Source organism: Sceloporus occidentalis, unplaced genomic scaffold (assembly GCF_023333645.1).
Source record: "Sceloporus occidentalis isolate IW3139 unplaced genomic scaffold, rSceOcc1.0.p SCAF_1, whole genome shotgun sequence".
Classification (NCBI taxonomy): Eukaryota; Metazoa; Chordata; class Lepidosauria; order Squamata; family Phrynosomatidae; genus Sceloporus; species Sceloporus occidentalis.
In genome coordinates this window covers 7852271-7865532 of record NW_028316981.1, presented here as the reverse complement: position 1 = coordinate 7865532, position 13262 = coordinate 7852271, and the positions used below count along the sequence as shown (strand labels likewise).

At 45.3% G+C, this 13262-nt stretch overlaps 1 protein-coding gene across 1 annotated transcript; it reads left to right on the top strand.

Annotated features, from left to right (window-relative positions):
• Positions 1–1685: 1685 nt before the first annotated feature.
• LOC149320578 (uncharacterized) lies at positions 1686–11629 on the top strand. The gene is made up of 5 exons (XM_089504565.1): positions 1686–4717; positions 4892–5012; positions 8189–8274; positions 9051–9171; positions 10236–11629. The coding sequence occupies exons 1-5, from the start codon at positions 4397–4399 to the stop codon at positions 11549–11551; spliced, it is 1965 nt and encodes a 654-aa protein (XP_089360691.1). The 5' UTR covers positions 1686–4396; the 3' UTR covers positions 11552–11629.
• Positions 11630–13262: the final 1633 nt, after the last annotated feature.

The window sequence follows — 13262 nt, the reverse complement described above, 5'->3', positions numbered from 1 at the left end:
TTGCCTTATGTTGATTTCAGAGACAGCAACGCTACCTGCATTTGTGAAATCTTTTGGTGTTCGAGGTGGAGGCTGACAGGATAGAAACCTCCAATTACATATTAAATAGTGATAGTGGAGGGATAAAGATAATCCCTCAGGGCTGCCATCATCCAAAGTCAGTGTTAAGGTGAGGGTTAACTGGGCTCCTCCTCCTCCTCCTCTATTCCAGGCTCTGAAGGGGGCCATGATCATAGAGTGATAGCGTTGGAAGAGACCCCAGGGCCATCCAGTCCAACCCCATTCTGCCATGCAGGAAATCTCAATCAAAGCCCTCCCTGGGAAAGATGGCCATCCAGCCTCCGTTTAAAGGCCTCCAAGGAAAGAGATTCCACCAGCCTCTGAAGGAGTGTCTTCCACTGTGGAGCAGCCCTTACTCTCAGGAAGTTCCTCCTAATGTTGAACTGGAATCTCTTTTCCTGGAGCTTGCCTCCATTGCTCTGGGTCCTGTTCTCTGGAGCAGCAGAAAACAAGCTTGCTCCCTCCTCAACAAGACATCCCTTCAAGTACTTAAACAGGGCTATCATGTCACCCCTTAACCTTCTCCTCTCCCTAGGTATTTCCTCATAAGGCTCGGTTTCCAGACCCTTCACCATTTTGGTCGCCCTCCTTTGGACACGCTCCAGTTTCCAGGCTGGGCCTCAGTTGTGTCTTTTGGACTCCAACTCCCAGAAGCCTCAGCTGTCTCAGCCAAGGGCCGGGGATTCTGGGAGCTGGAGTCCAAAGCCCCTGGAGGCCATAGGGCCCTCCCTTCCGGCTCTCTGCCTCGTGAAGCAGCCCCAGAGCTCCCTCTCTTCCTCCTCCTCCATCATCATCATTATCATCCCAATCCCAGGCCCAGCCCCCGGGGCTCCCTCCCTCAGCATCCGGGAAGGAGAGCAGCAGGAGGAGGGTCAGACTCAGTGGAGATCTGCCCCCCTAAAATGGAGGAGAGGAGGGCCAGCCAGGCTCCCCTTTGTCCCCTGGAGCCCAGACCCTGAGGAAGGAGGAAGAAAGGGCAGAATCAGGAGGAGGAGGAGAGGTCTGCAGAGGAAGATGGGGGCCTCTTGGGGGAGATGGTTGGTTGGTTGGAGGCTCCATTGGGAGAAAGGGAGGGAGGCTGAGAGAGTGGGGCTTCTCCTGGCCTCCTCCTCCGCAGGGTTGTTGTGAAGATGGAAGGAGGGGAGCAGCCTGCCTTTCTCCTTTAAAGCCCTGGAGGAAGGCAGTTGGGTCTCTGTCTCTGTCTCTCTCTCTCAGCTCAGAAGGGAAGCGCCAGGGCTCCTTCTTCTCCTTCCTCCTCCCAATGACTCCTTCTGAAGGCCCTCCTTCTGCCTCCTTCCTTCCTTTGGCCTCCAGCCTTCCTTCTCCTCCTCCTCCTCCTCCTCCTCTTCCCTCCAAAGGCTCTGCCTCCTTCCCTCCTGGGCTCCTTCCAGGGAAGCCTGGCTCCAGGAAAAACTCACAGGTTCTCAACCTTTGGCTCTGCTAAGGATTTGGATTTCAACTCCCAGAAGCCTCAGCCAGCTTGCCCAAATGATCAGGGATTCTGGGAGATGAAGTCCAAAGGGCCTGGAGGACCCAAAGTTGAGGAAGGGGCGGGGCTTCCTCCCACTTCCTGCCTCTCTAGGCCTCCCTCTCTCTACCTTCTGCCCTTAGCTTTCCCTCTGGAAGTCCAGGCTGCCATCCTCTCCCTCTCCTTCCAGGGAGGCCTCTGGAAGGAGTTCCCAGAGAGACTTCCTCTCTGACTTCGAATCATGGCTGACAGTCTTTCTTTCAGATTCCGCCCCCACTTTGATCCTAGGTGACTTTAATATCCACGTTGATGATTCCAATAACCCTTCAACATCTCGCTTCAACTCTCTCCTAGCTTCTTTTGGCCTCCAACCACATTCCAACTCTTCAACTCATTCTCTTGGTCACTGTCTTGACCTAGTTCTTGCTGCAAACTGTGCCATTTCTGACTACCTGGCACTTGACTTTCCCCTATCTGATCATCATTTAATCTCCTTTGCTCTTACTTATACTCCTCCTCCTTGTCATACTATTCAACGCCATTTTCGTGATCTTCAATCTGTTGACTCCAACCATCTTGGTCTGACCCTGGACTCATCTCTCTCTTCCCTAAATCTTGGGGATTCTGCTGATTCAGCAATGTCTTTATTTAACTCCACTCTCTCCTCGACTCTTGACCATTTTGCCCCTGTCTCTGTACGCACTTCTTCCTCTAAGACTAGGCCTCAGCCCTGGCTTACCCCTATCATCAAGTTTCTCCGGTCCTGCTCTAGAGCGGCCGAATGTCTTTGGAGAAAGTCCAAACAATGGGCTGACTTTATTCATAACAAATTTGTTCTCTCCTCCTTCTCACGTGCCCTGTCTATGGCAAAACAAAATTATTACAAATCATGGATCTCCGCCAATGAGAGGCACCCACAGCGTTTGTTCTCCACCTTCAACTCTTTGCTTAAACCTCCCTCTCCTCCTGTCTCTTCATCATTCTCTCCTAATGACTTTGCTAATTATTCTGTTGGGGGGGTTGGGGCTCGTGTTGTTTCAACTGTTTTATCTTTTATTGTTCGCCGCTGTGATCCTTAGAATAGCGGTATATAAATAAATTTTATTATTATTATTATTTCATCTCTAAGATTACCACTATTCGCTCTGAGATAGCCCCCCCCCCCCCCCCGATTCTTCTTCTGCTCATAATCTTCTATCGCCGTCGCCTAAAAAAATTTCTGTGTTTCCTCCTGCTTCTCTGGATGAACTCTCTACACTTCTGAACTCTTGCAAACCTGCAACTTGCTCTCTTGATCCAATTCCTACTCCTCTTCTAATCTCTATCGCTCCCTCTCTTCTGCCTCCGCTTCTCCATATCTTCAAACTCTCTCTCTCTCTCTACAGGCTCCTTCCCTTCGGACTTTAAACATGCTCTCATTTCCCCAATTCTGAAAAAAACTTCTCTTGACCCCTCCTCTTTGTCTAGCTATCGTCTGATTTCTCTTCTTCCCTTTCTTTCTAAGGTCTTGGAACGGGTTGTTTATTCGCGCTGTCTTGAGTTTCTTGAAACCAACTCCATCCTTGATCCCTTTCAGTCTGGTTTCCGCCCACGGCATTCCACAGAGACAGCTCTGACTAAGATCTCGAATGACCTTTTACGGGCCAAGGCTAATGGCCTTTACTCTGTTCTCATCCTTCTTGATTTGTCTGCAGCCTTTGACACCGTTGATCACTGTCTTCTAGTTGATATACTTTCTGACCTTGGATTCTCAGACTCTGTTCTTGACTGGTTTAGATCTTATTTGTCAGGACGATCTTTTGCAGTGGTCACTGGTGGTCAGACTTCATCCTCTGTTACCTTATCTATTAGAGTTCCCCAGGGCTCTGTTCTGGGTCCCCTTCTGTTTTCTCTCCACACTGTCCTTAGGTAAACTGATTAGCTCTTTTGGTTTTTCCTACCATCTGTATGCCGATGACACCCAGTTGTATCTTTCCACCCCTGACCTTTCTCCAAGGCTTGAACAGCAAGTTTCGTTTTGTCTCACAGCTATTTCGCACTGGATGCGCCATCGGCGTTTGAAGCTCAACATGTCCAAGATGGAGCTTCTTGTCTTTCCTCCTAAGTCCACCCTTCCACACTCCTTTTCTGTCTCTGTGGACAACATCTCTATTCAACCAGTCCAGCAAGCCCGCAGTCTTGGTTTTATCTTTGATTCTTCTTTGTCATGTATCCCTCAGATCCAGACCACAGCCAAGGCTTGTAGATTCCTTTTGTACAATATTGCCAAAATCCGACCATTTCTCTCAGACTCTACTGCCAAGATCCTGGTCCATGCCCTAGTGATCTCACAACTTGATTACTGTAACATCTGCCTTTACCTTTCCCTCTGGAAGCCCGGCCTGCCCTCATCTCCTCTCCCTCTCCTTCCAGGGCAGGACTGGCATCCAGAGAGGGGTCCTTCTTCCCTTCTTCCAGGGGAGGACTGGCATTCAAGCATCCAGAGAGAGGTTTCTCTCCTTCCCTTCTTCCAGGGGAGGACTGGCATTCAGGCATCCAGAGAGAGGTTTCTCTCCTTCCCTTCTTCCAGGGGAGGACTGGCATTCAGGCATCCAGAGAGAGGTTTCTCTCCTTCCCTTCTTCCAGGGGAGGACTGGCATTCAGGAATGCAGAGAGAGGTCTCTCTCCTTCCCTTCTTCCAGGGCAGGACTGGCATCCAGAGAGGGGTCTATGTTCTTCTCCTTCTTCTTATGATTGTGGTTGTTGTTGTTATTTCCTAGGAGCACCATTCAAAATCTGGAAAAGGAGACTTCAGCTGGCCCCAAATCAAGAAAGCTTCCCTGTTCTGTTCAGGTTCGGAGCAGAGGGGACTTCAGGGAAAGAGGAGACATGAATCGGGAGGAGAAGCCGCTCTGTCCAGAGGGTCAGTGCCAGTCCTTCAGGCAGTTTCGCTATGAGGAGGCTGAGGGCCCCCGAGGGATTTGCAGCCAACTCTCCAGTCTTTGCCATCAGTGGCTGAAGCCAGAAAGGCACACCAAGAGTCAGATACTGGACCTGGTGATCCTGGAGCAGTTCCTGGCCGTCCTTCCCCCAGAGATGGCCAGCTGGGTCAAGGAATGTGGGGCAGAGACCAGTTCCCAGGCGGTGGCCCTGGCCGAAGGCTTCCTCCTGAGCCAGGCAGAGGAGCAGAAGCAGCAGCAAAAGCAGCAGGTGAGAGCCTTTCAGGCTGGGACTTTAAATATATCATTTGAAAAATAAATACCTTCTAGTTCACTGACCAATGTTTCTTGTAAATCCTCATTAGAATGAACATCCTCCTCCCTTCTAGCCCTCTTTCTTCCCTCATCCCTTCCTTTCTAATCCTTAATACTCTTTTTGTCCCAGGACCTATTGGGAGAAAAGGCCACTGAAATCCAGGAGATAGAGAAGGTGTCCTTAGACTCTGGACAGAGAGCGCAGTCCATGCAGTTCCTACAGAAGGGCTCAGGAAATGCCATCTCATTGGGTAAGCATGGAGGAGAGATTTCTTCACTTTCCTCTCCTCTCCTCAATGTAACTATATCTTGTAATAACCTTGCCCTGGGCCTGTATATAGAGGAGATGCTGATAGTTCCTCAAAATGCTGGGTCCTGGGGTGGGGGTGGGGGGCACCCAAAATTGTATTCAGTGGGGGATTAATTTGGCTCAATAGGAGATAGCGAGAAGATTTTGAGTAATGCTTTAAAACAGTGGTTCCCAAACTTTGGTCCTCCAGGTGTTTAGGACTCCCCAGTTCACAGAAGTCATAGCCAACTGTATTGAATTGTGGAAGCTGAAGTCCAAAACATCTGGAGGACCAAAGTTTGGGAAAACTGTTGTAAAAGCTGGAGTCTAGCCTATGTATAATGGTTCTAAACGAAAGAATTCTGAACTGCAGATTCCAAATTAGTTTAATTTTATATATAATAGCAAAGGGAAATCAACTTTCACTTAAAGACACTCACCCACCCACACATTCAAGACTCTGGCTTTGCTTCGCGAACGAAGATTCAGGAAGGACTCATCCCGCGTTTTGAACAAGCGCGTTGGTGACTGAAAAGGCCAATCCGGGATAAACAGGTCCGGTTGCAGAAAGCACAGCGGAAAGTCTCCTTGGGTGATGTTTCCGAATTGCGGTTCTTTCTGCGTTGTCATTTCTCTTCGAGACTCGTTCGCTGTGAGCTTTCGAAAGAGACTGCAGCATTGTGGATAGTGCGTCTCCATGCCTCCCGGTGTAAGGCCAGGGCAGAACATTGTTGGTGATCAATTTGGCCAAGCCTGAGATGTTGTTTCAGGGAGTTCTTGTATCTCTTCTTTGGGGCGCCCCTCTTATGCTGACCCGTGGCGAGTTCACCATAGAATACTATTTTTGGGAGGCCATGGTCCTTCATCCTAGAAACGTGTCCTGCCCAGCACAGCTGCGTCCTCAATAGCATGGCCTCAATGCTGGTGATCCCTGCTTGCTCAAGGACAGCACCATTCGTCACATAGTCAGTCCAGTGTATATTTAGAATTGTGCGTAAACAGCGCTGATGAAAGCGTTCAAGGAGTCGTAGGTGTTGGCGATAGGTGACCCATGTTTCAGACCCGTAGAGGAGAATAGACAGTACAATGGCTCTATACACACTGATTTTTGTGCTTCGCCTCAAGTGTTTGTTACTCCAGACTCTTTTGTGAAGCCTTCCGAATGCACTATATGCCTTTGCCAGTCTGTGATCGATCTCTTTATCAATCTTGGCGTCTGATGAGATGATGCTTCCCAGGTAGGTGAACTGCTGGACGGACTTAAGCACAGATGTGCCTACAGTGATGTGGGGATAGTAGTGTTCTTCCTGAGGTGCCGGCTGGTAGAGATCTTCTATTTTCTTCAGACTGACTTCCAGTCCAAAGAGCTCTGCAGCTGTTGCAAAACAAGATGTTAGGCGCTGCAGAGCTGCTTCCATATGGGCAACGAGGGCAGCATCGTCAGCAAAAAGCAGCTCACAGACTAGATAGTTTAGAGTCTTAGTGCGGGCCCTCAGGTGGCTTAAGTTAAACAGGCTACTATCAGTGTGGTAGCGTATATAAATGCCATCTTCTCCTTTGAGATCTGCTGTAGCCCTTTGGAGCATCATGCTGAAGAAGATTATAAATAGAGTTGGAACGAGAACACAAGCTTGTTTCACACCATTTGTTATTAGAAAGGGCTCCGAGAGAGCATCACCATATCTGACTTGACTTTGCTGGCCTTCATGTAGCAGGATGGTCATTTTGAGGGGGCATCCTAGTCGTTCCATGATCTGCCACAGACCTTTTTTACTCACAGTATCGAAGGCTTTGGTGAGGTCGACAAATGTTACATAGAGGCCTTTGTTCTGCTCTCTGCAGCTGATAGCGATTTCAGAGGGCTTAGGAGAGAGCAATACTTTGGAGATTATCTCTATCCAATTGAAAGCTTAATTCAGGTGGCATCCTGATTCTACCAGAAGGTTTTTGTTGCCGAATTTGCCACCCGAATACAGCCCGGGTCCATCTCTGATTCCAGAAGCGCTCTGCATGGCTCTTTTCAGATTGGGATTTTTCTGATATAAGAAAATGGCCGACAGAGTGCTCCTGAAGCAGGGATGGATCCAGGCTGTATTCGGGCAGCAAATTCGGCAGCAAAAACCTTCTGATAAGATCAGGATGCAGTTTTAATAGCCAAGCAATAAGCTTCTGAATCAGATTCAGGCATGGAGCTCTGATTGTCTGATGCGTTTCTTGCACATGGACAACTTAGCCACTGTAGTTCACACAGTACACTCAATTAGACCCCTCATAGCCTCACAATTTGCTCACTGAAATGCACTCTCTGTGGGGCTGACCTTGAAGAGAAGTCAGAAGCTGCAGCTAGTGCAAAATGCAGAAGTTAGGTTACTACCCAAAACACTGAGAAACTCCATGCAACATTAAACAAATTGCACTGGATGCCAATGTTTTTCCGGTCTGAATTCAAGGATCAAGAGAAGTAGCAGTAGTGTTAAGATTTGGTCAGACCTTACCTGGAATCCTGTGCCCACTTATGGACACCACAGTTCAAAAAGGATATTGACAACCTGGAACATGTCCAGAGAATGGTGACCCAGATGGTCAAAAGTCTGGGAAACAAGCCTTATGAGGAATGACTGAGGGAGTTGGGTCTGTTTAGCTTGGAGAAAACAGAGAGGTGACATGATAGCTAGGTTTAAATATCTGAAAGGATGTCATGTAGAAGATGGAGCTAGTTTATTCTTTCCTGCTCTTGGGCTACAGCATGAACCAACGGACTGATGTGAGAAGAAAAGCGATCCCACCTAAACATTGGGAAGAACTTGTAATTGTTGTTTGATAGTGAAATAGATTGCCTGAATGGGAGATTGGCACTGATGTCGGATTCATTCTGATGACAATTTAAAAAAGCACATTGATTCATTGTGAAGCACCCAACGCTCCTATGATGCACAGTGGAATATAAAAGTTTTAATCAGATAAATAAATAAAAACATTCTTAAGCTGTTCTGTAATGTTTTTTAATCTCTGTCAACATCATGGTTACTCAGCAAAGACATCCAAAACATCTGGCTTTGGCCTAGTTGTGCTTAATTTGGAAAGACCCAATTGAGAGAATGGTAGAGAAGATTCACTTTTGCCTTTTGTGTCTTCCAGGAGATGGAAGACTGCCAGGACCAAGAACTACTGACTCAGATCTTAATTCTGACGCTCTGATAACAGCTTCTGAGAGCCTGCATCAGGTAAGGGTAGGGTTTGGCATCACTCGCTAAAACTTGTATCTGTTAACTTGTGGTGTCGCCTCCCATTCACTTCCTCCCATATCCAACCATACAGAATCCTCAGTAGTGTTCTTTGTCCTCATGTCCCTCGTAAATTGGAATTTCCATATATCACTGTATGTATTGGTAACAGTTGTGTCATAAACAACTAGCAAAATTAAAATTGTATCTATAAATTACAATATCATATGCATATGTACAAAAGATTATATTGTACATAATCTTTGCATGTACATAGCTTTGTGTTTAATGTTAACACTTCACAAGAAATGATTTTTAATTTTTTTAAAAGAATTGTAAAAATTAAAAAATTATTTAAAAATTAATGTTTTTTTAAAACCAATGAGCTCCCCTTTCTCCTCCCACAGAGCTTTGCCCCCCACGCCAGGAACTCCTCCCTGTTTTAAAGGGAAGCACCATGGCCTGTTTCTGCCAAAAGGCCAACGTTTGGGGAGCAGTGGTTTTACCCTCCCTTCTGGAGTCGCCTGGTCCAAATCTGCACCCCTGCACCCCCTTCGGATACCCCTGGATAGGGGACAGGGTCCCTGGAGGGTCAAGAATGGTTGTCCTGTACTCCCTTCTTCTCCTCCAAGGGCATTTTTGTCTTCTTCTTTCCTTCCATCAGACTTGCCCAGCATGGCATTTTTAACCAGACTAAACTGAGATAAACCGAGGTTACACAGTTTTCTGCTCTGACTGGGTTAATCTTGGCACAAAAATATTATTTCTTCTCCTAGGTGACTTTTCAGGAGGCAACTGTGTCTTTCAATGAGGAAGAGTGGGCCTTGCTGGATCCGGACCAAAGGGCCCTTCACAGGGAAGTCATGGAGGAGAATTTGGAAGTCCTGGTCTCTCTGGGTGAGGCTCCCTCTTTCCCTTGGCTGATTCAATCTCTTTGCTGCTGATCCTAAATTCTTTTAGCCTCTTCCTGCCTCCATGTTGTACTTCTGCATGCTGAGTCACTTTTTACCAGGGGAGCTGGCTAGAGAATAAAACATCCAGGGGCTTAGCCCTCTGAAATCGGTCAGGATCTCATTTGATATAATTATTGTCAAGTGTATATATCAACTTTATAGAGTGTATTTCAAGGCAAAGAACTGAGCTACTGTCCCCACAGGCACAAGGTTGCAAACCACTGATTTCCCATTGATCCTATTATTTATTTATTTCTTTATTTAGGTATTTAGGTATTTATATCCCGCTCTTCAGCCCTAATGGCTCTCAGGGCGGCTTACAATTATTATTTTTAATCAGACAGTTCCCTGCCCTCAGGCTTACAATCTAAAAGACACGACACAAAAGGAGAAGGGAATGATGGAGGGAAAGGGGATGAGGTCCAGTGGTTCTTCTCTCCCTCTGAGGCCTGGACCAAGGCAGATGGATTGGAGGGAGAGCTCTTCCTTCTTCCAGGCTAGCCCTGATGGAGCTGGACCTGCCTGGTGAACTCCCTCTCAGGTCAGCGGATGGCAGTTATGGAGGGCGTTAGCCTAATCTATTCAGGAAAAGTTGGGAGAAGTTGCACTTTTGGAGTCGCAGGCCACCAAGAGTCATTCGTAGCCCACCTGACATACTGAAAATTTATCCGGCTTTATTGCCAAAAATGCTCCTATAACTGTTTACATGAGAAACAAAGCAAAGGTTCCTGCCCACAAGGCTTACAATCTCAACAGAACAAAAGAAATGTTATGATAGTGTTAATCAATATAAACAAAATTAATAAGATATTAAGGTTGTCAAATCTATATAGCAATCAGCTTTTTCCAAAACTGTTGAGAGGTGCTGGTGGTCTCTCAGGAGAGACACTTGAAGCCCACCTGCCTCAAATCCTCTGCTCCAACTGGAGTACATTGATGTCAATAAGATATGTGATCCAGGCTCGATTTTCTCTTGGCCTGTGGCTAAATTGTTTCTCTCTTTGCCAGATGGTGATGGACAAGAGAGAGAGAATGTAAGAGAACCAAGGATGTCTTTAGAGGAAACAGTGCAGCTTCTCATATTACAACATCAAGAGAAGAAAGAGAAGGGAAGTAAAATCGACACTCAAGAAAAGAAGGTGAATAAAGCTTCTGTTTCTCAGGCTGGAGATTTCTGTGGAAGTTTCATTGAAGAAAAAAGACAGAAAGGAGAGGAACAGAGTAAATGTATTTGTCTTGAATGTGGGAGGAGCCCCAGTTGTAAAGAAAGCCTTGCCCTTCACACACAAAAAAGAAAAGGAGAGTTCTCAAAGTATGGAAGGAGGTTAAGGAGGAGATCACATCAAAGCCCTCAAACAATGAGTAGGAAGACATCCAGTCATAAAGTAGATCACACCAGAGAAATACAAATTAAATGTGTGGGATACGCAAACAGTTTCAGTAGAAAGACAAATCTCACTCATCAAAGAATTCATAAAGGAGAGAAGCCAATTAAATGCCTGGAATGTGGAAAGAAATTCGATAGGAAGATAAATCTCACTTATCATCAAAGAATTCATACAGGAGAGAAGCCATTTAAATGCCTGGAATGTGGAAAGAGTTTCAGTCAGAAGATAAATCTCACTTGTCATCAAAGAATCCATATAGGAGGAAAGCCATTTCAGTGCCTCGAATGTGGAAAGACATTCAGTTGGAAGAGAGCTCTCACTCATCATCAAAGAATTCATACAGGAGAGAAGCTGTTTAAATGCTTACAATGTGGAAAGAGTTTCAGTCAGAAAATAAATCTCACTCATCATCAAGGAATTCATACAGGAGAGAAGCCGTTTAAATGCCTGGAATGTGGAAAGCGTTTCAGTCAGAAGGCACATCTCACTCGTCATCAAAGAATCCATACAGGAGAAAAGCCATTTCAGTGCCTTGAATGTGGAAAGAAATTCAATCGGAAGACAAATCTCACTTCTCATCAAAGAATTCATACAGGAGAGAAGCCGTTTAAATGCCTGGAATGTGGAAAGAAATTCCACAGGAAAAGATATCTCACTTATCATCAAGGAATTCATACAGGAGAGAAGCCGTTTAAATGCCTGGAATGTGGAAAGCGTTTCAGTCAGAAGGCACATCTCATTCGTCATCAAAGAATCCATACAGGAGAAAAGCCATTTCAGTGCCTCGAATGTGGAAAGAAATTCAGTCGGAAGACAAATCTCACTTCTCATCAAAGAATTCATACAGGAGAGAAGCTATTTAAATGCCTGGAATGTGGAAAGAAATTCAATCGGAAGACAAATCTCACTTCTCATCAAAGAATTCATACAGGATAAAAGCCATTTAAATACTTGGACAGTGGAAAGAGTATCAGCCAGAAGACAGGTCTCTCCATCAGGTTACCCACACAATGAGAAATTATGGCTGCACCTCCACTGCAGAATTAGAGCAGTTTGACAGTGCTTTAATTGCTATGGGTCATTGCTATGTAACTTGTTGTGATCCCAGATCTCTCTGACAGAAGGCTAAATAGTCCACCAAACTAAAATTCCCAGAATTCATAGCATTGAATGATGGCAACAAAAGCAGCATCAAACCAGATTATTTCTGCAATGTGAATGTAGCTGACTTAAATGTTTAGAATGTGGAAAGAGATTCAGTCCCAAGAGAGGTCTTAATTCTCATCAAGTAACTTACAAATCAGAGAAACCATTTAAATGCTTGTTGTGTGGAAAGTCTTTGAATAGGAAGATAAACCTCACTTGTCATCATACAACTCACCCAGAGCAAAGCCCCTTTAAATGTTTAGAGAGTGAAAAGAGATTTAGTCAGAAGAGAAATCTCACTCAGCATCAGGCAACTGATACTGGGGAGAAAATATTTAAATGCTCAGAGTGTGGAAACTGCTTTGGTCAGAAGATGAGGCTCACTTTCCATTAAGGAAAACCACACAGAGAGAAACCATAGATATATTTACAGTGTGGAAAGTGTTTAGGTAAGAAGGCAAACCTCACATGGGGGAGAAAACCATTTCAATGTTTGGTGTGTGGAAATAGCGTCATTTGAAATAAGATCCTCACCCATCAAGTCAGTCACACAGGAGAGAAACTGTTCAAATCCTTGGCTTGTGGAAAGAGTTTCTGTTGGAAAATGTGCCTCACCCATCATCAATAAGGCAATTCATACAGGAGAATCCTTGTGTCCCGCAGGCAAGCCAAAGGATCTGTTTATTGAGAGTCAGGGGTCAAGTAGGCTGGGCAAAAGGAGTAGACAGAGGCTGTTCCTATCCTGATCGCTACAGGACTGTGGCATAACGTTTAATAGTTGGCATGGGTCTTTCTGTAGGAATTGTGTGCTTTTTGGGGGGAGAATTGTAAAAGGTAGAAGGCAGATATTTATGAGAAGGTGCTATGAGAAGTCTGAAGGGAATAAAAGGTGAAAGTAGCAATTCCTAAGTTAACCTACAAAGGGGAAGCAGGGATGGGGGAGACGGAGAGGACAGGTGTGGGTGCGATCTGGGCATCCACTTCCCTCCTTGCCCCACAGATGGAGGGCCAGATGGACGGCAAAGCTGCCTTTAATAAGTATTGGGTCCATGCAGCTGGAATAAATAAACAAAGGATATAATAATAATAATAATAATAATAATAATAATAATAATAATAATAATATAGTTAAAAATATGAAGGAGAATAATGTAACACCATTGGAGAGGATCATCAAAAAGGTGCTAGATGAAAGCAAATGTATCATTGGATTTATGAGCATTAGTTTAAAATTGTGGAAATTTTGAAAGGAGTTTGGGAAAGAGATTGAAATTTAACAAGCGAAGATATACAATTGTGGATACAAGAAGAGAAACAGGCACACTAGAATAATAGATGAAATTAATAGGCGATGGTACAGGACCCCTTCTCAATTAGCAATTTTCAAAAAAAAGTATCAGTTAAATGATGGCACTGCGGTGGGTCCAAGGGTTTTACATGCATATGTGCTGGGATTGTCCGTGTTTTCAGAAAGTTGGGGTGAAGTGATAAGGACAGATTA